The sequence below is a fragment of the Tinamus guttatus genome, unplaced genomic scaffold (assembly GCF_059628265.1).
Source record: "Tinamus guttatus ecotype Peru unplaced genomic scaffold, ASM5962826v1 Tinamus_guttatus_pri_ptg000211l, whole genome shotgun sequence".
Taxonomy (NCBI): domain Eukaryota; kingdom Metazoa; phylum Chordata; class Aves; order Tinamiformes; family Tinamidae; genus Tinamus; species Tinamus guttatus.
Genome location: NW_028288745.1, coordinates 4,605,809 through 4,630,693, shown reverse-complemented (window position 1 = coordinate 4,630,693; position 24,885 = coordinate 4,605,809). Strand labels below are relative to the sequence as shown.

General features: G+C 53.1%; 1 protein-coding gene across 3 annotated transcripts in view; it reads left to right on the top strand.

The window, feature by feature from the left end:
• Positions 1-7,528: 7,528 nt before the first annotated feature.
• Positions 7,529-24,885, top strand: part of MTA1 (metastasis associated 1) — a 73,048-nt gene continuing 55,691 nt past the window's right edge. Inside the window, exons 1-2 of one of the 3 annotated variants that reach the window (XM_088524407.1) lie at positions 7,529-7,700; positions 24,183-24,250. In XM_088524407.1, the coding sequence (XP_088380533.1) occupies positions 7,673-7,700; positions 24,183-24,250 (96 nt within the window). In that variant the 5' untranslated portion in view covers positions 7,529-7,672. The remainder of the gene's footprint in view (positions 7,701-24,182; positions 24,251-24,885) is intronic. The other 2 variants (XM_088524405.1, XM_088524406.1) reach the window with 2 other exon arrangements.

Here is a 24,885-nt window from a genome sequence, read left to right as displayed (position 1 = left end):
AACGCTGGTGTAAGGAAACGCCAGTGCCCCAGGGCTGTGACAGTGACCAAACGGAGCCAGTCGCAATGTCCCTGCAGCCGCCTGTGCTGCAGAGGGGCACCACGTCAGTGGGGTCGCTGCTATTTACATACTCGCACCGGTTATTTACCTGTCAATAAAACCTCATCCAGCCTCTAAAGGGAAAGGATTTTTTTAATAGCTACAGATTTTTTTTTAACACTTTCATAAAAGAAAAAAATATATAGTTGCCAAAAAAAGCAGGCGAAACCCAGGCAGCAGAGCCGTTGTCTGCGAGACGCTAGTCGCCGTCGCAGCCGGGCGCCCGCGTGTCCGGCCGCCTCCCCGTCCATCTGCCCGGCTGTCCTCGGGGCTGCCCTTGTCCCGCCGTGACCGCGCTGCCGTGCGGAGCCTCCCGCTGGCTCCCCGTGCGCTTCCCTGCTCCGTGGGCAGCGGCCAGGCCAGCGTCACCCGGCCCTCTCGAGTCACCTAGCGCCAGTGCTCCCAGGGACGGGCACCTGTAAGGGAAGCAAAAGGTGTCAGGGGCACGTGGCCTCCAGCAGGCCTGGTCTGTGGATGGGATCTGTCCTTGCTTTCTCGTTTCTGAACGTTCCTTCCTGTGGGCATTGCTTGGTTGCCTCCTTTCCCCAGCTTGTGTGTGTTTGCCCTGGCAGAGGGGGCAGTGCCCGTGGGTGGAGGCTTTGTGGTGGTTTCAATCCCGAGGTGCGGTGGATGTGTAGCTTGGACATGAGATGAAGCTAAATGTGTTCTCTGGCCACCTCGGGCACCAAGACATGCCAGGAGCTCAAGGAGTGAAACTTTGGGGTTTGAGGTGGGTCCAGCTGTGCCAGCGTTCACCCTGTGCACCTTGCTGCTGCCTGGGACATGACACGTGGGGTGTCGGCTCAAGGGAGTGGCACTCAAAAAGAATTGGTGACAGCCAGCAGCTCTAGGCAGCCTCCGCGTGCTGCAGAGGTGGCTTTTTGCTTTTAAGGCTTCCCAGGGCATTCCTGGGAGGTGCTGGTGGTCTGGGTGGCAGATGAGGTTTTGGGTGCACAGCGTGTTGGCCGTGAGGAAAAAGACATCTCTGGCCTTTCAGGGCAAGGGACTCGGGTTTTACATGGGGCCCTCTGGGCGTCTGACCCTCGTGGAGCAGCTTGGGCTCCACGAGCGCGTCTCAAAGGCCCTTTCAGAGAGGCGGCGACGCTTCCGAGCCTGTTCCCGCATCGGTAAGGCTGTCTGATTGCTGCGCTTGGGTTTTCCATGGTTGGTGCCCTTGGCCACGGCAAAGGCTCCCCTCTGGCCTGAGCCAGGTCGCGTCCGCTGGCTCGAGCGTTTCGAGTTGACCCGAGCTGATGCCCTGGGATGGTGTAGCGTTGCCTAGCAGCAGCAGTGCGGGAGACCACGTGACAAGCACATCACTTTTTGCTTTTTGAACTGAGGCTGATGCATCAGAAAGCTTTTAAAAGGAAATTAGTCAGTGTGTGATATCTTTTCTTTTTTTCTCCTCAAGTCTCACGTGTTTGTGAGGAGAGCAACTGGGCTCAGTTCCGGCAGCAGGAGCCCCGGGTGGCCCAGCAGCCGCGGGTGCTGGCGCGCGGCATCGCCATGGAGGGGGGTGAACTGACCGACTGCAATAACTTTGTTTACTGGGGAGGGTGGGAGGGTAGCGGGGAACCGTCACTGTGCTCCTCTTTGTATTTCAACCTACTGTAGAGAAACAAAACGGTAGCTAGTACAGGATTGCCAGGGTCCTGCCCATCGAATATATGTTGCCCTGCTCTACTCTGTGTGTGTGTACACGTGTGTATGTGCGAGAGAAACGCTCCCCCTCGTTGCATTTCATGTTGGTTTATGTTTTTGCTCTAATTTTATACACGTGAACTTGCCGGGAAGCTCTTTGCGCTCCTGATGCCGGCGGGCCTGCATCTCCGTGGGGTTTCTCTCCTGCAGGAAGCTGCCTTGGCTCTGCTACACGGCGAGGAGACTTCCCAGCTCCGGAGCCATGTGCCCGTGGGGCCGGCGGGCCTGGCCCGCGGGCAGCCGCGTGCAGCGGGAGCCCTGCCGTTGCCGTGAGTTCGGTGGTGCTGCTCTCATTCCTCTTGTCCCATTTGGAGCTGTTTCCTGCAGCTGTTTCTTTCCCTGGCTGGAGGAGAAACAGGTCTCTGTCTCTAAAGCAGCGAATGTCCAAGCGAGTGCGTGGTTCTGGCGGCTTGGGAAGGGGCTGCGCCCCCGGAGCGCGGCGGAGCCCGGCTCCCACCTCGCCAAGGGGCCGCTGGAGGGGCAGCGCTGGGTTCCAGAGCACCTGGAACATGTCCTGGGCCACAGTGTGATCCCCCTGGAGTTGGAGGGGGACAGAGGGCTGTCAGTCCCCCACGCGCTGCTCCTTCCGCCGTGCTGGCGACTGCACGGGGAACGGGGGCGGCTTTTTTTAGCTCAGCGCTGCAGTGACGCTGTCACCATTTATATCTCAGTGGTACCTGCAGCCTCTCTCTTAATTACCAGTGAGTTTGGGGAGAGCCGCTGCCGCCTCGGCTGCGCCTGCTGCTCCCATGAGCATGCGCTTGTCGCTTCACCCCGCGCGGCTCCGAGGGCAGGAGCGGAGTTTGCCGGACGAGCCGTTTGCCCGCGGTCTCGCTCGGCCGAGCAGCGCGCTGACCTGCGGGTGCGCGGGATGCGGGCGACGGCCGCGTGCTGCCTCCCAGCAGCAGGGGCGTTTCTGCCACAGCTTACCTGGGACAGCTCTGCCCGCTCCCTGGTCACCCGCGTGTCGCAGGGAGTGCTTGCTAGCCAGGCCGAGGGTGTCGCACCAGGGGCTCTGATGCTCAAGGAGAAAATCCAGGCCGGGTGAAACAGGACCCATGTTCTTCCATCCTTGGATGCACCAAGGGCGCCTGTGTTTGAGCGTGAAGCTAGGGTTAGGGCACTGGTAAAGGGGTCCTGTTTCATTCCGCAAGCTGGGCTGGATGCGCTGCCCCTGTCTTCTCAGCTTGGTGGTCCTCGGCCTCTGCAGAGAGCTGCGTGGGGACTCGTTCAGGTGGTGGTTCCTCTGCGCTTGCTTGGCAGGGAGAAGGCCAGGAAGGCGCCGCAGTCTCCGGAGCCTCTTCAGAGCTGTGGGAGATGCTCCTGGCGGGGCCAGCTCTCTGGGGGCTGCTCAGGTGCTTTGGGAAGAGTGGAAGGGGAGAAGGGGACGTGCCCCGCATGGAAAGCAGCGCGACACCGGTCTCCTTAGGGAAGGTGGATGGCGTCGAGCCGCGCACGGTTGGCTGGAGGGTTGCAGGGCACTGCGGGCCGGTTGCCCACATGGATCAGCCTTGGGGAAGCGCCTCGCTAGCCTGGGCGCAGTGCGAGCCCTGTCCACACCACGGCGTTTGAAGGGATGTTACCACTTTGTAGATTCCTGAGTTGTCCATCTGTTTCATTGTTGTATTGTTTGGGTTCTAGTTTTTTTTTTTTTTTTTTTTTTTTAAAGGAAGACAGATTAAATGTAAATAGCCTTTTTTTTTTTTTTTTGAACAAACTGCAACATGCTCGACCTCGTCAACTATTTTATGGTACTAATGCAACACTAATAAAACTGGACATGAAAGCACATACCCGTCCCTTGAGTCGTCTCTCTGCAGGGGCCACTCTGGCACGAAGGGGGAGCATGAGGGGCTCTGCTGCCATCTCTGCCACCCCTCAGGCCCCAGCGTGGCTCCCATGGCAGGTTTGGAGTGGCTCCGGGCAGGAGCAAAGTGTGTAGCAGGAGAAAGGACTCCCCACTACAGGGAGAGCAGCGAGGGCGCCACGAGAGCCCCAGTGCCAGCAGGAGAGTGGGGAGCGCTGGGGCAGCGAGGAGAGGTGAGTGAGTCTGGGCTGTGTTTTGATATGGTGGTGGTGTGGGGTTTTGTTGTTGTTTTCTTTTTCTCCTTTTTTCTTGGCCAGGCCCAGCTGTAACCCTGCAGCAAGGGCCCAGCTGCGCTGCAGAGGCTCGTCCGGACCCGTGGGCGGCACGGTCCCCATCCCAGGGGGCCCGAAGGCACGTCCTGGCCATGGCCCTGCACCTCAAGCTGGCAGATCTTTGCCCTTCCCTCTGTCCTTGGGTTTTATCTCCTCCTGGTTCATCCTCCCGATGATTTGGAGCAGGGCAGTTCCGGAAGTGGCCTATGCTGGTGTCAGCATGGCTGGGGTGCAGCACAGTGGCTAAGGGAAGGGGAGAGGTGGCGGTGAGGCCCTTCCTATGGAGTTTTCCTGCTCGAAACACCTGGAAAACACTCTCGAGGCTCCAGGAAGAGCTGGGGGTGTGCAGCACCCAGGGGTTTAGGCTGTTGGTGGTAGGAGATGTGGACATGGCAAGGGCCAGAGCCTCTCTGGGCTGCGGTGGCCGGAGCCAGCTGCCCTCCTTCCGTCTCGCACAAGGCGCCCGTGGTGCCCTGGCCCTGGCTCCACGGGAAGGGGGAGCAGCAGGGATGGTCTGACGTGCTCCTGTCACTACTGTTCACAAACAGCTGAGCGTCTGCAAAGCGCACTCAGTGCTATGTGAGTGGCCAGCTCTTCCTGTGCAGCTACCAAGTGCCCCGTGATGTGACTTGTAAATATTTATTCTGGATAATTCTGTTGTTTGTCTGTGTCCTACTGAATTCTTTCGTCCTCGGCAGTGTGGTTGCAGGAGCAGCCCGTGGAGGCCTCACACCCAGCACTGGTGCGGCTGCTCGTGCGAGGCACCGTGGTGTCCCCAAAGGCCAAGCTGGTCCCGCAGGAGAGGCTCTGTGTGCGAGCAGGGCTGTGCGCCAGGTCAGTCGGGCCCGTGTGGGTACAGGTGAGGGGTCTGTGCAAGGAGGGGGGGGCCGGGGGGTGTGAGGAGAGGAGGGCAGGAAGAGGGATGTGGGAACGTACGGGGTGTGCAGGAGCACAGGCAGCACGTGTGTGTGAGGAGGGCAACGAGGACAGGCCATATGAGTATGTGCTGTATATGACTACAGGTGGTATCTGGGAGAGGAGGCCTTTGAGTAAAGGCAGGGTATGTGCATGGATGTGAGTACAGGTGGTGTGTGAGAGATTAGGGTTGCGAGTACAGGTAGTGTGTGTACAGAGGTAGCAGGTGTGTGAGTAGGGCCATGACTGCTGGTGTCCACGTGTGAGTACAGGTGAGGTGAGTGTGAGAGAGAACAGGGTTGTGAGTACAGCTCGGGTGTGCAAGTACAGGTGCTGTGTAACTAGGGCCACATGTGTGAGTACAAGTGCTCTGTGAGTGTAGAGGTATGAGTACATGCGCTTTGTGTGTATGGCTGTGATTACAGATGGTGTGTATGAATACAGGCAATATGCGTGTTACAACAGGCAACATGCACGTAACGAGGGCTGTGAGGATAGGTAGCATGTGTGAGGAGGGCTGTGAGGAGAGGTTGTGTGTGTGGAGGACTGTGAGAATACGCTCTGTGTGAGGACAAGCTGTGTGTGTGAGGAGGGCTGTAAGGACAGGCGCTGTGTGTGTGAGGAAGGCTGTGAGGACAGGCGCTGTGTGTGTGCGAGGAAGGCTGTGAGGACAGGCGCTGTGTGTGTGTGAGGAGGGCTGTGAGGACAGGCGCTGTGTGTGTGAGGAGGGCTGTGAGGACAGGCTGTGTGTGTGTCTGTGAGGAGGGCTGTGAGCACAGGCTGTGTGTGTGTGTGTGAGGAGGGCTGTGAGGACAGGCTGTGTGTGTGTGTGAGGAGGGCTGTGAGGACAGGCTGTGTGTGTGTGTGTGTGAGGAGGGCTGTGAGGACAGGCTCTGTGTGTGTGTGTGAGGAAGGCTGTGAGGACAGGCTGTGTGTGTGTGTGTGAGGAGGGCTGTGAGGACAGGCGCTGTGTGTGTGTGTGAGGAGGGCTGTGAGGACAGGCGCTGTGTGTGTGTGTGAGGAGGGCTGTGAGGACAGGCTGTGTGTGTGTGAGGAGGGCTGTGAGGACAGGCGCTGTGTGTGTGTGAGGAGGGCTGTGAGGACAGGCTGTGTGTGTGTGTGTGTGAGGAGGGCTGTGAGGACAGGCACTGTGTGTGTGTGAGGACAGACTGTGAGGACAGGCGCTGTGTGTGTGTGTGAGGAGGGCTGTGAGGACAGGCGCTGTGTGTGTGTGTGAGGAGGGCTGTGAGGACAGGCTGTGTGTGTGTGTGTGAGGAGGGCTGTGAGGACAGGCTGTGTGTGTGTGAGGAGGGCTGTAAGGACAGGCGCTGTGTGTGTGAGGAAGGCTGTAAGGACAGGCGCTGTGTGTGTGAGGAAGGCTGTGAGGACAGGCGCTGTGTGTGTGTGAGGAGGGCTGTGAGGACAGGCTGTGTGTGTGTGTGTGAGGAGGGCTGTGAGGACAGGCACTGTGTGTGTGTGAGGACAGACTGTGAGGACAGGCGCTGTGTGTGTGTGTGAGGAGGGCTGTGAGGACAGGCGCTGTGTGTGTGTGAGGAGGGCTGTGAGGACAGGCGCTGTGTGTGTGTGTGAGGAGGGCTGTGAGGACAGGCGCTGTGTGTGTGTGTGAGGAGGGCTGTGAGGACAGGCTGTGTGTGTGTGAGGAGGGCTGTAAGGACAGGCGCTGTGTGTGTGAGGAAGGCTGTGAGGACAGGCGCTGTGTGTGTGAGGAAGGCTGTGAGGACAGGCGCTGTGTGTGTGCGAGGAAGGCTGTGAGGACAGGCGCTGTGTGTGTGTGAGGAGGGCTGTGAGGACAGGCGCTGTGTGTGTGTGTGAGGAGGGCTGTGAGGACAGGCGCTGTGTGTGTGCGAGGAGGGCTGTGAGGACAGGCGCTGTGTGTGTGCGAGGAGGGCTGTGAGGACAGGCGCTGTGTGTGTGTGTGAGGAGGGCTGTGAGGGCAGGCGCTGTGTGTGTGTGTGTGAGGAGGGCTGTGAGGACAGGCTGTGTGTGTGTGTGTGTGTGAGGAGGGCTGTGAGGACAGGCTGTGTGTGTGTGTGTGTGTGTGTGTGAGGAGGGCTGTGAGGACAGGCGCTGTGTGTGTGTGAGGAGGGCTGTGAGGACAGGCTGTGTGTGTGTGTGTGTGTGAGGAGGGCTGTGAGGACAGGCTGTGTGTGTGTGAGGAGGGCTGTGAGGACAGGCTGTGTGTGTGTGTGTGAGGAGGGCTGTGAGGACAGGCTGTGTGTGTGTGTGTGAGGAGGGCTGTGAGGACAGGCACTGTGTGTGTGTGAGGACAGGCTGTGAGGACAGGCGCTGTGTGTGTGTGTGAGGAGGGCTGTGAGCACAGGCTGTGTGTGTGTGAGGAGGGCTGTGAGGACAGGCTGTGTGTGTGTGTGTGAGGAGGGCTGTGAGGACAGGCTGTGTGTGTGTGTGAGGAGGGCTGTGAGCACAGGCTGTGTGTGTGTGTGAGGACAGGCGCTGTGTGTGTGTGTGTGTCTCAGTGTCCGGTTGCCCGCGCGGTGCCGAGGCCGCCGCAGGCCGCCGGGCGCTGTCGCCGCCGCCGCCAGGAGGCCGCGCGCGGGCGGCGCCGTCACATGGTGCGGGGGGCGGCGGGGCCCGCTCCCGCTCCCGCCCCGCCCTCGCCGCGCGCTCCCGCGCCCGCCCTCGCTCCCTCCCCGCGGCGGCCGGGCGGCAGCCGGCGCGGCCCCTTTAATTCCCTCGCTCCCCTCCCCCGCCCGGCCGCTCCAGCCTCCATTTTCCAGCGGATCCGGCACCTGGAGGCGGCGGGAGCGGCCCGCGCCCCGCACCCGGCCCCGTCCCGGGCATGGCCGCCAACATGTACCGGGTCGGAGGTAAGCGCCCCGCCGCGGCCTGCGCGAGCGGCGGAGCAGGCCCGGCCCGTCCTGGCCGGCGGGGGCCGCGCCGGGGGGCAGCCGTGGGCCTGGCGGCGTCGTGGGGCGCGCTCCGGGCCGCCTGGAGCCGCGGGGGGCGCTCGGGACGGGCCGTGGGGCCCTCTGGGGCGGGTGGGTCGCGGGATGGGTTTGCGGTGGGACCTGCGCCGTGTGGGGCGGCCTAGGGTGGGCAGCACTGTGCGGCGGGCTTGGGGGGCTCGGGGCGGCCTGTGACACGAGCTGGGGTGTGGGGAGGTGTGCGGGGGCTCAGGGGGAGCGGTACCGTGTGTTGGGGTGTGGGGTATGCGGGGCTGGGGGGGGCGAGTCGTGCCGTGAGTTGGGGTGTGGGCGCCGTGGGGAGGGTTGTACCGTGAGGTGGGGTGTGAGGAGGGCTGTGCTGTGAGTCGGGGTGTGGGGCGCCGTGGGGAGGGTTGTACCGTGAGGTGGGGTGTGGGGCGCCGTGGGGAGGCCTGGTTTGGGCTGTGGCGTGTGGGGCGGCGCTGGGGTGTGGGTGGCTGTTGGGCGGCTCTGCTTGTCGAGGGAGGCTCCTGGGGGGTGTCTGCGTGGGTCAGAGGCATCGGGAGGCTTTGGGGAGACACGAGGTGAGTGGGAAGGCTGTGGGTGGGCACAGGGCTGCGTGTGGGGCGAGGGTGGGTTTGGGGTGGCGGTGTGGGAGGCGGGCAGGACTGGGGCGCCCTCAGGGGGTTGGGCGGGCGGCAGCGCTGTGGGGCAGAGCGTTAGGGAGGGCCAGGCCGTTTAGGTGGGGTGACACGGGGTGAAGCACGGTGTGGGGATGGACGCGAGGCTGTGTGTTTGGCACGATGGGGTGGTCCGTGTGGGGCAACGTGCACGGTGTGGGGTGGAGGTTGGGCCGTGTCTGGGCAGGCTGGGCATGGGGAAGGGCCCTGCTGGGCTCTGTGGGGCCAAGGGTGGCAAGATGCATGTGGGGAGTTGGGCAGGGACAAGCAGAGGGCAGGGCAGGGGCACGGGCAAAGGGGAGGGTTGGTGGGGCTGGAGCAACCTGTGAGAGCAAGGCCGGAGACCCCGGGGGAACAGCCCGGGTTTGGGGCAGCGCGAAGGGCCGAACGACTGTTCAGCGCCGGCTGTGTGCGTGGGGACACCGGCTGTGTGCGTGGGGACGTGCAGGGAGGCGCTGGGGTGAGGTAGGGAGGGACTCCTGGTAGCCCGGGCCAGCGGCGCGAGGCAAGTCCTGCTGGTCTTGGCCTTGCCTTCGCTGCGTGCTGTTTTATTGTGTGCTTTCCCATTAGCCTCGGCCCGGAGCCTCGCGCTCCTGTCTGATTGTCCTTTGTCTAAACTCACGTGAAGAGAAAGGAGAGGCACCAAGGCTCGGGTTGGATTTTTATGGAATATAAACACCGAGGGTGGCCTGGCATGAATTTGCGCTCAGCCATTTTCCTTCATAAAAGCCTTTCTGTGGGACTTCCTTGTTCTGCGAAGAGGGATGCAAGGGACAGGATTTTTGTGTGGTTCCCTCCTTTTACCCCGTTCTTCTGGAGTTGTGTAAGTGTGGAGTAAAGCAAACAAGGGGGAAATGGAGTTAAGGTGGTCAAGCCACCCTGCCTGGCTGCTTTCCATCAACAGCTGCTTTTGGTTCTTTCCACTTCCCTGGCCTACCCTTACTTTGCAACTTTGCACTCTGAAAAGAAGTCATGTCTGTTGTCCTATTTATACTTTTTTTTCCCCTAGTTGTGCTTGGCTTTATAAAGGAGTAAAATGCACACGTTAGCTGTCCCAGCTTTGTTTCCTGGCTTGCAACAAGCTGTTAGCATGTGTACCATTATTTGGGGTTAGAAATGCTGAGAGAAGAAGAAAAAAGAAAGTCAGAACGTGCCGTAGGAGTTTACAACTCCGCTCCTGGTGTGGCTTGTGAAGGGAATTGTTTCCTGGCAGTTGTGGTTCAATATTTAAGGTTACTGGCGCTAACCTTGCACCGAAGGTCATCTCTAGTATTTTGCATGACAAAACACGGGTTGTGCATCCCATAAAATCATGTAGCTGGGAAGGGATGTCTGAAAATCTCTAGTGCAGCCTCCTGCTGCAGGCTGCCCAGTTGGCTGTGTCCGGCTGAGTTCCGAGTATCTCCAGGGATGGCGATGCCCCCTGATCCCTGGGGCCTCCCCGATGTCTGACCACCCTCCTGGCGAGCGGTAGGTAGCGGCGAGGTCCCTCCCTGCCTCCCGCCTGTTCCTGCCCAGGCTGAGCGCACCCGTCTCCGCCAGCCCCGTTGCAGCTCCTGTGCCTCGGTGGCCTCCCCGGGCCTCGCTCCGGCAGATCCGTGTCCCTGAGCTGGGGACCAAGGCAGCCGCAGCGCTCCGAGGGCAGGAGCCCTGGCTGCAGGGGGGCCGTGCTGCCTCCTGCGCAACTCGTGTCCCCGGATGTGTTTCTAGCCAGCCCGCGCCACTGCAAAGCGATGTTCTGTCCGAGAGGCAGGGCTTTGCGTTTGCTCTTGTGGAGCTCCCTGAGGCTCCTGTTGGCCCCTTTTCCGGCTTGCTGAGCCCTCCTCAGGAGCAGCCTCTCCGGCGTGCGCAGGCCCCCCGGGAGCGCGGTGGCTGCGCGCGTCGCTGGTGAAGGCGCTCGGCGAGACTTGCCATGGAGGTGGTCTCCGCGGGGTGCTGCTGGCGGCCGGGCGGGCGCTGTCCGGCCTGCCCTAACCCGGGGAGCGCGGGGCGTCCCGCCAGAGAGCCGGGCCGGTGGTGCCGCCCGTATCCCAGCCACGTGCTGTTAAGGATCCCGGAGGGACCAGCAAAGGCCCCATGGCCGCCTGCCCCGCGCACGCTGCTCTCCCTTACCGCAGAGCCAGCCCTCGGAGAGGAGTGTGGCTGGGCACCGCTTGCTTTGGGTAGATCCCCCGGGGCTCTTCTCAGTTACTTTCTTGTCCTTCACATGCTTGGAAACGGTGTCCAGGATCTGCTGCGTAACCTTTGCAGGTGGAGGACAAGACAGTTGGCCGGTAGCCAGAGTTCCTGTCCTCCGTTATTGCCCATATGGGGAACGGCTCCATCCGACGTGCGGCCAAGGCCAACGCACGGGCAGATGCGGCCGTTCCTGCGCGGGGCTGTTCGGCGGGAGCCGAAGGAGCCCGTGGAGCTGCGCTGTGCCCGACCCCGACGGCGGGCTCTCGCTAATGACTGCGCGCATTGAAATTGCGCGTGAACTCCAGGGCAGGATTAAAACCTGAATGGGATTTGTGCATAGTCATTTCACAGACTTTTCCCTGCAAGACAAACTTTGGGCAGGCAGCCTGTTGTCGTCCTTGTGGTTACTGACTTGGATACGTGGTCTCCAGACCTATGAGCTGCCAACAGCCGCTCGCTTGCCGCGGGTCGATGGTGCTCCTCGCGGTGCTGTCTGCTCTGGCTTGGTACGGGCAGTAGTTGAGGTAGTTGTGAAACTGGGTGGATCTTGTTTTTTGAAGCCAGCAACTGGATTGCACCTTTCTATTAAAGGCTTCTCTTAAGCATGTAGTTATCAGCCCTGCTCTGTAGGACCTGAAGGATCTTATTCCATGTTAGCGTTGCTGTTCTGTTGTCCATGGAGGAGCGGAGCAGCGTGGGCTGTGCCAGGCTGAGGTGCCACTCAACTCTGTGTCGAGTTGTGGAGCAGATGCTGAGGGAGGTGCTTAACTGGTGTAGGAGTCTGCATAAGTGGAGGGGTGGCATCCAGTTGTGTGCACCAGCTTCTCCTGCCTCCTGGTGAAGCCCTAGTGGCACGTTCCTAATGGGGCAGGAGGCGAGCTCAAGCCGCGAATGCCCTTGGGACCCTCTTGTAGATTTGTGTGGCCCGTGGATGGCCTGAAACCTTTTAGATGTGCGGGGAAGAGGCCTGGCTAGGTATCGCCCTCCAGGATGGTGTGGACTCATGTTTGCTTATCTGGGAGGAGCTTTTGAAATCATGTGCCTCTAGTGTAATAAAGTGAGATTTTCTTAGCAGCAGCCTGTGAAGTAGCATGGTAGAGGTGGGCTGCTTGGCCTGGGAAGAGTCGTGGTGGCTTGGCCTGCTTTGCGGAGGGGCCTGGCTGTCTGCACGATGGACAACTGCCTGGGAGCCTGGATAAACGCCAGCTCGAGCAACCTGGGCTGTCTGAGCTGGGCTTGAGGGCCTCTCGTGGAAATTGGTGCGTGTGGGACAGATGCTGCTCACAGAGTCACAGAATGGTTGAGGTTGGACCTCTAGAGATGATTTAATCCAACCCCCCTGCTCAAGCAGGACACCCAGAGCACGTGGCACAGGGTGGCATCCAGGGTTTGGAAGATCTCCAGAGAAGGAGACCCGTTTTGGTGAGTGGCAGCTTCCCCTTTCAGGCGAGCGCTGCGTCAGCTTCCTGGAAGAGAACAGGTCATCTTGGTGTCCAGAGGCTTTCCAGCAGCTGTTATGTCTCTGCCTTCCCAGGGAGGGTTATTCCCCTCAGTTCCAGTGCAGCAAAGACTTTTTATTGGATTTCTGCACTTTCGAGGGACTCCAGTATCCTTCCATCTTTCCTCCTCTCCCCTTTTGTTTTTCTCCTGGATTAGTTTTAGTCTGCAGCAGCTACCTGCTCCGGTTCACACTGGGGCTGTGTGAGCAGCTGAATGGGCTCAGTGGGAGGGCTGGGAGCGAGGGGATGCAGGAAAGCAAGGGGAGGAAGGATGGAGCTGACACTTTTTACTGAGACAAATGTCAACTTCTGCCTTTAGTTGAAAAGCTCTTTATACGTTTTTGCATTTTAAAAACTATCTTCTTGTGTAGGAGTGTATTAGGTTGCAAAATTAGTACTGGTTTTGAGCCTGTAGTAGTAGATTTAAGATGTGTTTGAATTGCACTGCAAGTTGTGATCATAGCACTGCCAGGTACCTCTGTGCAAGCTTCACCTGACATGTTAAAAGGAGGTGAAATCCTGACTTTAAGCTTTATTCCAGCATGCAGGGTGTGCAGCACCCCAGCTCGATGGTGGTGGTGCTGGTGGTCGTGTTCAAGCAGCTGGATCTGAACCGGTGCTGGTGCCATCTGGGCTCAGTCCTCCTCCTGCCTGCAGCGTAGCCATCCCCAAAGTTTTGAGCAGTGGCAGCATGACATCATTTCTCTATTATTATAAAGTGTTATTAATGCATCGCCGAGGCCCGTGGCTTGACCTGCCCCCGCGCAGTTACGTACCGCAGGGAGGAATCCAGGCTCCTCTCCTGCCTGGGGACTCCTGACATCCGTTCGCTGCCTGCGAGCTGCCGAGAGGGGCTGGATTTGTCCTCTTGACATCACGGTGATGTCAGCAAGAGTTTTCTGTGCTTTCCTGGAGAACGACTGAAATGCGGAGCACTCGAGCACGTTGATGAATCCAGGGCTGGAGTACTATTTAGATACTTTAACCACAAGAGCATGTGTAAACCCTCTTGTATCGTCCCTCTCCGGCGTGTGTAGGCATCGAGCCGTTGCAGGGGGCAATGGGAGCGCAGCTCCGTCGGAACACCCCTGTTGGCCTCTAGTTCTGCGTTCCCTGTATTCAGAAGGTGCGTTCTTCTTTTTTTTTTCAATTGCCTTTTAGCTGAAATTGTATGTTCTGAAGTAACTTGAGCTAAGAGTGGATTTACTGGAGGAAGGGATTAAATAACTAGTAGAGATAATATAAAGGAGGGAGTTCTTGGGAAGCCCTTCATTCTAATAAATAGGTGCCAGCTTCTCGCTTATCACATTTCAGCTGCAACCACCCATTGGCTTTTTTCATCTCTTCCTTTCATTGTTTGCCTTTACACAAGAACTCACATTCTTTTATTTTACAGCTTTCCCCTCCCTAGCCCATATCGGAGAGCACTGGTGTCCATTAGCTTTTGGGTGTTGAGGAATTGTTGCGTGGCCTGGCTAGGAACTTTGGGGCGCTTAATGACAGGCAGAATGGCTGTTTTGTTGTTCTTTCCATTTGCCTAGAGTGGCTTTCTCAAACAGAAAGTTTGTTTAAACATCTTAGTTTTAAATAGAGTACTTACACTCTTCTTGTCCTACTTGGAAGAGATTAAGGTGGTGGTTATTTTTAATTGCATCTCTAAACTACTCATGAGTAGTTGACGGGAGCCTGGATGTGTGGGTAGGAGCTGTTGGAGGCACCTGGCTTTTGTGTTTGACAACAGATAATCTGTGCAGTAACTTTCACTTCCCATAAGCTGGCAAGTTGTTACATTGTCTCTTGCTTTGCAAAAATACTATTTCTTTAATCCCCAAATCTTGACTTCTAGGTTTTCAGTTTCTGAGTGCACTCTTCTATACGAAATGCACGATGAAGCCTTGCTTTAAAGTATTACTATTTTTTTTTTAAGTCCCATTTGATTCCTCCTCTCCTCTTCAACTTGTAAGGCCAAATTTGGTCTGTTGGACTGTATGTTGTTAGCCAGAGCTGCTGTAATTATTTAGTACATAAGAAAGCATTTCAGTAGGAGAAAAACATCAAGGAATTTGTCACATAAAAGAACACTTTGGAGCCTTTTTCTAAAGGAACTTTGTTACAGCACAGTTCAAAGGGGGCTGAACTCTTGCACTTAGATAACTACTTAATAATTTAATTTATTTCTAATTGCAGATGGCAAGTTTCTCATGTTGTCTAGCAGGATGTGTGATACAACCTTTTCTGAAGGTTAATACCTTGCAAAGTCCTCAGAATAGGCGTCAGATGTTCAAATGTGACAAAGGTTAAGCTTTGAAAAGAAAAACATTTGTGTGTTTCACCAATTTTCTTTAAATGTGTAGCAAAGCTGCAAATTAATTTGAGGAAGAAACTCTTCTTTTCAGAAGCTTCGAGAAAGGCTGTATCTCCTCCTTTGTGCCTCTCTTGCACTTCTCATAAATCAGTATTTTTTCACAACGTTTGAATGTAATTCGATATCTCAAGATGCATCAAAACCACTCATATATGTCAATGTGGAATTGGGTCTGTAAAGAGAAGAGCCTATGTGCTTCTGATTTGCTCCTCGCGTGCCTCCCAAATGAGCTTAAAATTGCAGCTTCCCTGATGGATCTTGCTGTCTCCTGTCAAGCACCTAGGATTAGATCCAGCCTAATCCTCTCCAAAGAGAGGAGGCTCCTCAAGCAGAGCTTCCTGCCTGGGATCCCAGGTATTCTCCTGCCAAAGCAGGGCCTTGCTCTTCCCGGGGATCTCTGTTGCTTGTGGCATCTGCGAGTGAGTAGTAACCCGTGGGACATGAGGACTTTCTTTCACTTCTATTTTCCAGTGCTGAAGGGGAGAGTGTAAGTCCCAAAGAATGAGGTTTGCGTTGTGGTCTTGTGCAAAATTGAGCATCTGCCTGTCTGGTGCCTCATTCCTAACTAAACCTGTGTTTCTGTTTGCTGAAATAAGTGACGGGTTTTTATAGGGCGAATGGATCACCTTTAAGGGCAGTCAGTACCTATGAAGTTTTTAGGCTGTACAGTTTAGCCCAGAATCAGGCATGCAGATGTTTTGGTTTTCCAGCTCCTTGGCTGTACTGCCTTTCAGAAGAGGGGGTATGATTTTTATTTGTCATTGGTTTAAAGTGAGTTTGCAAGCTGAGAAGTAATTTAGCCTCCTCCACGTCTTCACATGGGTGTTAGTTACTAGGTGCGTGCGTAGTTCTCGTAGTGCCCGTGGCTTCCCGATCCTGCTGCCGTCTTTGGCCAGATCACCAGATGGGATCTGCATCAGCTGTGGCCCTTGGCGGTGTCTGCGCTGAGTTAACCAGAGTACACGGTGTGCAGCTCCGGGACTTCACGCTTTTGTGCGAGACGTAGGAGGACAGACGATACCTGACCAAGCAGAAAGGCAGCGTGGTGCGAACAGATGATTCTCAATTTAGCATCGAGCCTGTCATTACAGAGTTAAGTTGTCAACCTCTCCTGAGCAAATCTGAACCAGCCAAGTGAGACGGTTGCTGCGGATGTTTCTTTTGGTCAGCAGCATCAAGGTAGGCAGGGTTTATCTCAGGCACTCGTGGCTTCCTCAGTGAAGCAGAGCAGGGAACTGGTTTGGTTTTGAGATCTCTGTCTTTCTTTTTGACCTGTGTCGCTTCCTAATCGGGTTACGACGCGCGTGGTAACCTTCACCCGGAGAGGAGCTGTCACAACTCGAGGGGTGCTGTGAGAAGGTGGGGGATGAATCCGCTTCTGGCACCGCACAGCTGTGGCAAGGGCTGGTCCTGGCAGGGTGAAGCCGGAGTGCTTCTGATGTGGCACTAATCCCCAGCTCCTGGACGCAGCGCAGTCGTGCTGTGGCCGAGGCCGTTAATTCACACTAACTAGCTGAATTTGAGCATACTTTTCAAAATCATAGCCTGTCTTTTTTATTTTTTTATTTCTTTATTTTTTTTTGATTTTCCCCTTGACTTAAGGTTGGTACTAAACGTGATAGTCGAATACTTCCAAGACCCATGTTTTGCAACCTGTGGGAAACTTGCAAGTTGAGCTCTTGTGATCTCTGCAATGCCTAAAAATCCTTTAGAAAGGTTCCTTTTCCTTCTTGGCCTTAGCTATGAGGCTCGCAATGGAAGAGGTTATTCGTTTTGCTACCAGAAAGGAGATGGCTGCAGAGCAGTTTGAGGATTGCCCCCCCTCTGCAAATAAAGTTAAAAAGGTTTAAAGAGTTTTTCTTCTTCTGAGTTGCTCCACCTACTTCGTGTGTGTCTCCTGTAAATTAGGCTACCCTGGTCTTCCCTCCCAACCCACCTGGTTTATGGTATTGCTCCCCAGAGAGCCATACTGGCACAACTGAAATCAGAATACAATTTTGCCATTGGAGAAGGACTTGCTTAGCTGCATCCTTGGGAACTGAAGTGACAGGAAAAACTAAAACAGAACAGGCTTTGTGTCCAAAGGATTTTGAATCATGCTGAAATATCTCCTACGAAGCAGAGAAGAGGAGGATTGTTTTCCAGGATTGTATTTAGTGTCCTCTGGTCCTGCAGGGACCTGGAGTAGCTGACTCCTATGAGCCGAACGGGTCAGTGCCACATGCAAATGCATCCCGGTTATCACTAGGATACTGGGAGTGGATTAATTGAACTGGGTTTCCTTCTACTGCCATGTAATTGATTTTTAGGAGCAGAATTGCTTCTTAATCCTCGGAGGGTAGTACTCTGGAAGCTTAATTTTGTTTCCAGAGTTCTCACAAATTCACTTTTAAAGCCTTGTTTGTACACGCTCCCGCTCTTTAACCCTTCATTTGGCAGCCCTAGTAGCAGTTACTCAGCGTGGCAGAGTCCTGGTCTGAGCACGGAGACCTGCAGCGTTCCTCCAAGACCCGGAACCGCTGCTCTGTGCTGGCACCAGCAGATCGCCGTCCGTCTTTGTTTTCCGTGCGTCTTCCGCATACTGAAGGCAGCAAATTATTCTGTGAAGAACAGAAATAACAGTAATTTTCTCCAAGATTTGCTTTCGTTTTTCCCTGAGGTGGTGGTTATTGTGCCCCTCCTCCTTTTTAATCCTGCACTTTAACTGGGACAGATGCAGCACCCGCTCGGAGCCTGCTCCGGAGCTGAGGATCTGCCTTTCCTCCCTGCTGGACGCTGTAAACTTTGGGAACACACTTGGTCTCACGGGATTCAGCCCGGTGCCTGTCTCCAGCAGCACTGACAGCAGGACTATTTGGAAGTGTGGAAGAGAGCTCCCAGTTGTGATAATTCCCCCCACGCCAAAACTGCGTGGCCTCCAATGATGTGTTTGAAAATCTAGTCCATTAATTGTGCCTGAAGTGGGAACTAGTTTTTACCTTTGCCTGCTTCGCCTTTCTCTGTTTCTTTTGTAGTTTTAGTATCTCCCTTTTCAAGATAGGGGACAGTCGTCAGGGCTTAATTATCTTGGAGACTTCTGTCCCTCTGTGAAATGCTGGAAACTGAACAAAGGTTCAGGAGTTAATAGAGAAGAACTAATGCATGGGTAAAGAAGTTGTGTGAACCTTGGTTCATTAAGATTAGGGGAAAAAAAAGAAAAAAAATGTCATGAAGTGGCTGGACAGGATTTTTTCCTTTCCCCCTTTGACATGACAGAAAGCAAAGAACAGAAAAACCTTTGCAAGTTCCCAATTCATCTGTTTTTCAGAGCTAAAATCGGATCAGGCAAGTGCCAGTTTGTGTAAGCAAGTAGCATGTCATTGGCTCAGTTGCCTTTTGCTCCAAAAATATAGAAAATATCCTTTATATTGAGTGGAGACCTGCATGGTGAATATTTGAGTTTTGTTTGTAACTGTTACAGGTACTTCACAGTGGTGTGAGGGTTTTGTTTGTTTTTTGGGGGGGAATTTTTCTCATCAGATGAGCAGGACTCAAACTGATAAATATGTACACCAGCTTTTCTTGTAGGTCCATGCACAATCCGTAGTCCTGTTAAATGGACCTTGCAATGGGTTCCCTCCACCATAATGTTGTGTTTTAGGTAATATTGAACTTGGCTTCTTCTCTTTTTTGGAGGCAAGTCAGCAAAACTGATGTAGGGTTTTCATCTCAAAACAACCAAATTATTTCAGCTGTCCCTTTCTATATATGTTCCTGCACATTTAGGAAAAAAAAATGTGGTGTGAAACATTTTGTTCCTCAGCTTGAATATGTAGATAATCCTCAATTCTCGAGCATTATACAGGGTGGGGAAGAGCTAGAAGGCTATTATTTCTTCTTGATTTGCATAGTTCTGATTATCCTACAAGGAATCCACCATTAGAAATAAGATTTAAAACATTAGGAAAAGGTTTGAGTTAACTGTAGGGAATTGGCCACCTGCTTGTTTCAATGACAAAATCTGTGTGAAGTGTTGGTATTTGCACTCTTGCCCAGATCCCATCTCTTTACTTTACAACTCAAGAGTTCTTTTAAGCCATGTTACTTTTCTTGGGGAAGGGGGAAAAAAGGTGGATCTGAACGGGCGCTGTGGCGCTGTTTGCATATTTTAGAGAATTCCTTTGGTTGGAGAGGTGTTTCCGTGCGTTCCTCCAGCCTGGCGTAGTGCAAGGACTAGCACAATCCAGAGCCACCCCGTGTGTGTTTCCCACTGACAGCCTTGGCACGCAGATGGTGCCATGAGATTTGGAGCTGGAAGTGCTCAAGGATGCTCGGGCCGAGGATCGCCCTGCGCGTGCAGCCGGCTGCGACGCGGCCACCCCCGTGTCGCCCGGCCGGGCTGGCACTGCCAGCTCCTAGCTGAGGGGTTTGCTGCAGGCTTTGGGCTGCGGGAGCTTTGCTTCGCCTGATCCCTGGCTGCGCAGCACGCACTCTGCTGTAGCGGTGGGGACTTGTCGCTTGATGTTTTCCTGTTTTGTTCAGCATAAATCTTTTGGCTGAGACCCGGCAGCTAATCTCGGGCGCGTTGTGGCAGCAGCAGGTCCTTGTAAGCGTGCTCGGTCGGGGATTCCAGGTGAGGGTTGTGTGTCTCGAGTTCTCTTTATCCTCATCAGCCTTTTGACTTGATCGCTTAGGTCACAAGAGCAAAACTAGTGTGGGTCTCCTTGGCCACCTCAACCTGTGCTCATTAAATTTAATGCTGGCTTGCTTTCTGTATGGGATAAAGATTTCTGCAGTGATGCTGCTGGCTTTGGCTAAGCCCATTCCGAATGACAACAGGTATTTAAGACAGTTGTCTGCTTGGGTTGTGGCTCTGCTTCCCCTACTTTCAGCATACGGATTTGTTTGGTACTAGTGGCTTTTGCCAGCAGCGTGGCCAGTGGTGCAGGAAGCTGCACTGGGGTACCTGGGCACGCAGCGGCCACGGGGCCGAGCTAGGGCCCCGTAGGGCTGAGCTGGCGCTCACGGTGTCCCCACTGCCTCCGTGGCCGGGAGAGGAATTCACCAGGAATATCTGCTTGTGGATACTGTGGACCTCATGCTTCCCTGGAAATCTAGATTGTAGGGACACATATCTCTCCTAAGGTAAGTCATAAAGTAACCACTTCATCAAAAACGTAGGAGCTCTCTTGACACTCGTCTTTAATTGAGGGCAGCAGCTTGGTGCGCTGGGAAGAGGAGATCCCCACGGCCGGGGCGCTGTCCTCTACGGCGTGTTTGGGGACGCGCTGGCCACGCGCTGTGGGCGAGCAGGAGGTGTCCTCTCCTCCCTGCCCACAGCACGGAGGCTGCTCAAAACCTGCCCCGGGGCTCCAGAGGCAAACGCACATCAGGGGGGATAAAAATCCTTTGGGGCGTTTTTGCACCCTGATCATCTAATAATCTTAGGGCTTTTAGGTAGCTCAGACATGGCTAATGTTGTAAATATATGAGCTGGAGAGGGCTAGCTCTTTGTTTTGCTCCTGATTTTCTTTTCTGTGGACTGATGGAGACTTGTTCAACAGCTGACATGAAGAGAGCAGGAGGCGGGGAGAAGCAATTTTGCATTAATGTCTTAAAAGCACATGAAGGGAAAAAGAAAACCTGTTTATTGCTAGGTGAGAACAACTATTTTCATGCTTTTGTGGAAAATCTCCACCTTTTGTGGTCCCTAGGTTGTCATTCTAGTTTTTAGCTTCTGTACTGTTGTGTGACTGTCTCTATGTATGTTCTAGCAGCTCAGTGCACGCGTAATAACATCTCTTGACAGTAATCTTTAGGAAAAAAAAAATGGAGTGGAAAGGCTCTTTGGGCACTCGTATGTATGTGGGAACTTCTGCTCTCCAACAGCATGAGAAGAGAAATATGTCTTTTTTTGGCAGAAGGTGGTGGTCTGCATGTTAGTCCTTACTGTGTTGTCACATTGCCATGCTCCTCGGTCCTTACTTCAGCCTGGCTATAGAAAACCCCATGGTTTCCATGGGAAATCCGTTAACTCTGATTTTCAGTACTGTTAATGATGACTTTCTTGCAGAGCCATGTAAACCATGGCTGATCAAATGGGCGTTTGTTTGGGGGTGGAAGTTTCGAGCTGCTGCACAGGTCGGGGATTGAGATCCCGGTGTTTGTTGGGTTGGTGAATGGGTTGGTTTCGGGGAAAGGGGTGGTGGTTGTTTATAAGCCTGGTGTGCCTGAAGGGTCTGACTTCATTTTGCTTGGCAGTAAAGTCAGGCAGGTCTCTAAATCTTCATTTTTTTTGTTGTTGCTTTTAGCATACTCCTTCCTTCCTGTTCTGTGGTAGGAGCCGAACTGCAGATACCTTCCTGTTATTTAGGGGCTTGCAAATATCATCCCTTTCCCCCCTTCCCCCATTCTTCTTTCCAGACACAGATTTTTGGCAGTTATGGGCATATAGGAGGTCTCGCATTAACAGTAGAGAGCCTACAGAGGATTCCTATAGTTGGATGTGCATGTGTAGGAGTAGCTGCTGTGTCTCAAGCAAACTGCTTGGGAACACTTTGCTGGGAAGCAGTAGAAGAAGGATGCCATTCCCTGACATGGGAAGAAGCCGGAGAGGACGGGAAAGTGCTGCTCAAGGAGGAAGAAGGTGCTTGGGGTGCAAGAGGCAATGGAGAATGGTGTCTTGCCTCCTTTAAAGTCCAGTTTGTAGGAAATGGGTCTTGGCTTTGCTTGTGGGACAACAGAAGGAGCTAAACAACTAGCGAGTGCTGTGGTCACCAGCCAAAGTATGAGTTTGAAGAGGAGTTTGTTGAACTTTTAATTTCCTTGTTGTACTTTTGGAGCGGTGAGTAACTTGAGTATTTTTGTGCGCAGGATAGATTTTAATTTTAGCTGGAAGCGTTTAAAGGCTCTGCAAAGGAATGTGGGTTATTCCTCTCTGTTCCTCTCTCACATTTTACTTTGTGGTTTGCAGTGGACTCTGCATCACAAGTAGAGAGGAAGAGACCTGTTTCCTGGTAACTTGAGCCCTGAGGAATGGCTCTCCATTAGTTGCATAGCTCCTGCTGTGCGTGCCCGGGGGCTCGTCCACGACGCGGGTGCGATGGACAAATACACGCACACGGGTACGCACAAAGGCTGCTGCGTAAAATTTGTAATGGTTTTCTTAAACCTCTGGATTTAGGGTTGCATTTTCAAGCAGAAATTGGGCATTCTTTGAGTTTTCATTTTTGAATTGATTTTTTTTATTTGGCCTCAACCTAAGGTAAATGCTAGTGAGCTGTAATGTGTGTGAGGAGAATTTATCCTTTCTTCAAGTCATAGAGCCTTGAAATTAAAGGTGGAAAGTCTACCCATCTTCAGAGGTGCTGAAGCACTTAAGAGGTGCCTTAAGGCAGATAAATTCTCCATTTCCTCCTTTGCTGTACGTGGGGTGTTCCCCCTTGCAGGACCTACTGTGATAGCAAGGTTTTCTTGCACTGGTTATTGATCAGGAAATGCTATAATGTCTATTCTGGAATTGCTAAAGACTCTACTTTCTTTTGTGTCTTCCAGGAGAGTAAGTCAAAGCAATATTGAAGCCATGGTTTCTGTTCAGCACATTACGGAAAGCTGGTGCTTTTGGATGAAAATTTGGGTTCTGATAACTTGGGTGTTTTAACCATTTCTGAGAACTTCTTTTTTTTTTTTTTTTTCCCCTTCCAAACCAAACATCAAATCTGAACCCCTTAGAGATGAGCTCACTATTAAGCTCAAAGCCTGAAGGGAAGTGATACTCAGGAACCGACTTGCAGAGTTAGGTAGAAGTCCTGGAGTTACTTGGTGCTGTGACCGTGTGTGTGAAGATAGTTGGTGCTGTCAGAAACGCTTCGGTATCTGCTCTTCACATGGGATGCAAAAAAAAAAAAAAAAAAAAAAAAAGAATAAAAAAATAAAAGAAAAAAAAGTGTAGTATTTCAGTGCTGTGTTAGGCCAAGCTGCACGTTGCAGTTTATCGTTCCTGTAACCCAGGACACACATGCTTTGTACGGAAGGAGTATTTGCACCGCAGCCTTGTCACTCATTGCTTCAACCACATCCGTGCTTTTTTTTTTTTTTTTTTTTTTTTTTTTTTTTTTTTTAATTTTCTTCTCCTTAAAGATGTCCTCCCAGCTCTGTGCATTTGCCGCTTTAGGAATTGCACCCCTGGGATTTCTTGGTTTGCAACTGCTCCCTTAAATCTCTTGCTGAAGCGCCCAGGAGCAAGGCAGGGGTCCGGGCCGCCTCCTCGGCTCAGCGCTTGCTGCTCTGCTCCTGCTGCTGTCGCCGAGCAAGTGGTTTGGCCTGTTGACTGCACGGAGAGCTGAGCGGGGCCGCAGGCTGTATCCCGGCTAACCATCCGTGCCTGGAGCTTGAGTGCCCTTCCATGGGGAGCTGGGAACCCCGGGCAAAGAGGGGAGAAGGGAGGGAACGCAGCAGGGTCTGCCCTTGCCACCCTTGAGGTAAGAGGGGACCCTTTACCCAGCTCGCCAGTAGCTGAGGCCTTAGGGGTGAGGCAGAGGGTAACTGTATCCCTGGTGCTCGCTGACCTTTTAACAACCATTCCCAAAAGATTAAAGCTAACAGCTCAAGCTGTTATCTTTATTTACTAAAGGCCCCACACCACTAAGTGGCCGTTTAGCGGTAGAGCATCGTGCTAATATGTTCATTTAAAAAGATGACCTGAGCTATGCCCTGGGGGCTAGGGGTTTTGTACTCCAAATACAAATGAACTGGGAACTCTGAAGCAAAGTTGTCTTAAAATTACCGGCATGCCTTGGAGAGAGTAATTTTTACATCCTGTGCTGGTTAAGGACTGTGCAAGATGAACATCCCAGGGGAGGAGCTGGAGCCGACCCTCAGATAAGTTTTAAACTTATTTGGGTTCTAGCCTACTTATCAGATGATAAAAGCCACATCCGTGCAAGACTGAGCTTCCAGGTCCTCCTCTGTAAAAGGCAGTGTTTAAGCTTGGAGCTCAGTAACGCCAGGCTCCTCAGACAGTGCTTCTCAATGCCTTTTCAGTGATTTTACAAAGCAGTTTCTTTGGATTAAGAACTTTTCTTCATTTAACTTAAGGTGGTTATAGTGCTTGAAAACGAGAACTTTATTGATACTGAGTTGTGTCTGGCTTTCTGAAGAGTTTTGTTGAGGGTATTCTGGGATAGTGCAGGGATTTGAGGCATAGAAGACAAGCAAGCAGTGGAAAAGATAGAAAATGAAAGAAAAGGTTATTCATGGTCTAAGTAAATGGGCAGGAGGCTGGAGTCGGACTGGGTGGAGAAGGATAAACACGTTGCTGGTAGGGGAGAGCAGCCACATTGTGATGTGAAGGAACGGGAAGTAAATAAAGAAAATAGGATGATGAAAGTGAGATAATGTGATGATGATGAGGAGGAGGATCATCCATTGCTTTGTGTTCTCAATATACAGGCTGGTAGAAGAGCTCCATTTCTGAAGGTGGGTTGATGGTTTTCAGATGGCACTAATGCATCTGGCTTGTGTCTCTGGTTAGCAAGTACTAGCCTAGAGTTTGTATTCCCTTGCTTACAATCCAGAACTGAACGGGAAATTGGAACTGAAATTGGAAATACTGCTTGTAGTGAGAAATGAATGTGGTATGGTGTCCTTAATGAGTATGCATGTGGCATTCCTTATTTGATATTAGCGGTTCATATTTTAAAGTTTTCTCTCCTTTTTTTGGCAGATTATGTCTACTTCGAAAATTCTTCAAGTAACCCATATTTGATACGAAGAATAGAAGAACTCAATAAGGTAAACTACTGATTTTTTCCCTCAAGTCCATGTTGGCAATTGAATTTATGACTTGTTTGGTTAGATTAAAATCAAAATGGTTCTTCAGCAGTTGTCTGGTAATTAGCAGCTTAAAAATACCTTTGTTGTGATAATGTGCTGGAATACTGTGAGAACTGCTGGATTCCCTTGCCATGAAAGGACAGACCATCAACCACTTTTCATTGGCAAGGTGATGATGCCCACCTGCAGGGCAGTCTTTCTGCAGCTCTTGTTTTTTGTGCCAGGGTTATGTGATGTGAAGATAAATACCAGTTTGACCAGAGAAAGAAGTGCTTTGTATTTTGGACTTCCCTGAGGGAGGCTATCACTGGACACAAGACCTGGAGAACAAGGAGGAAAGGCAGAGCCTGAAGAAGCAGATAACAGTCCCCTTCTTCAGGCTCTGCCTTTCCTCCTTGTCCTTTGGGCCGGTGTATTTTAGCTGCCAAATTTCCTTTTCATTGGCTCTGAAAAGGAAGCATAATAGGTTGCATGTGGGAAGCTAGTGAAGTCCTTGATGCAGAAATTTTATCTGAATGTGAAGGGAAAACTGTTCTGAAGCCATTAACTGTGCCCTAAACATGCAATTTCTGAAGCTGTAGAGCCAGTTGTCT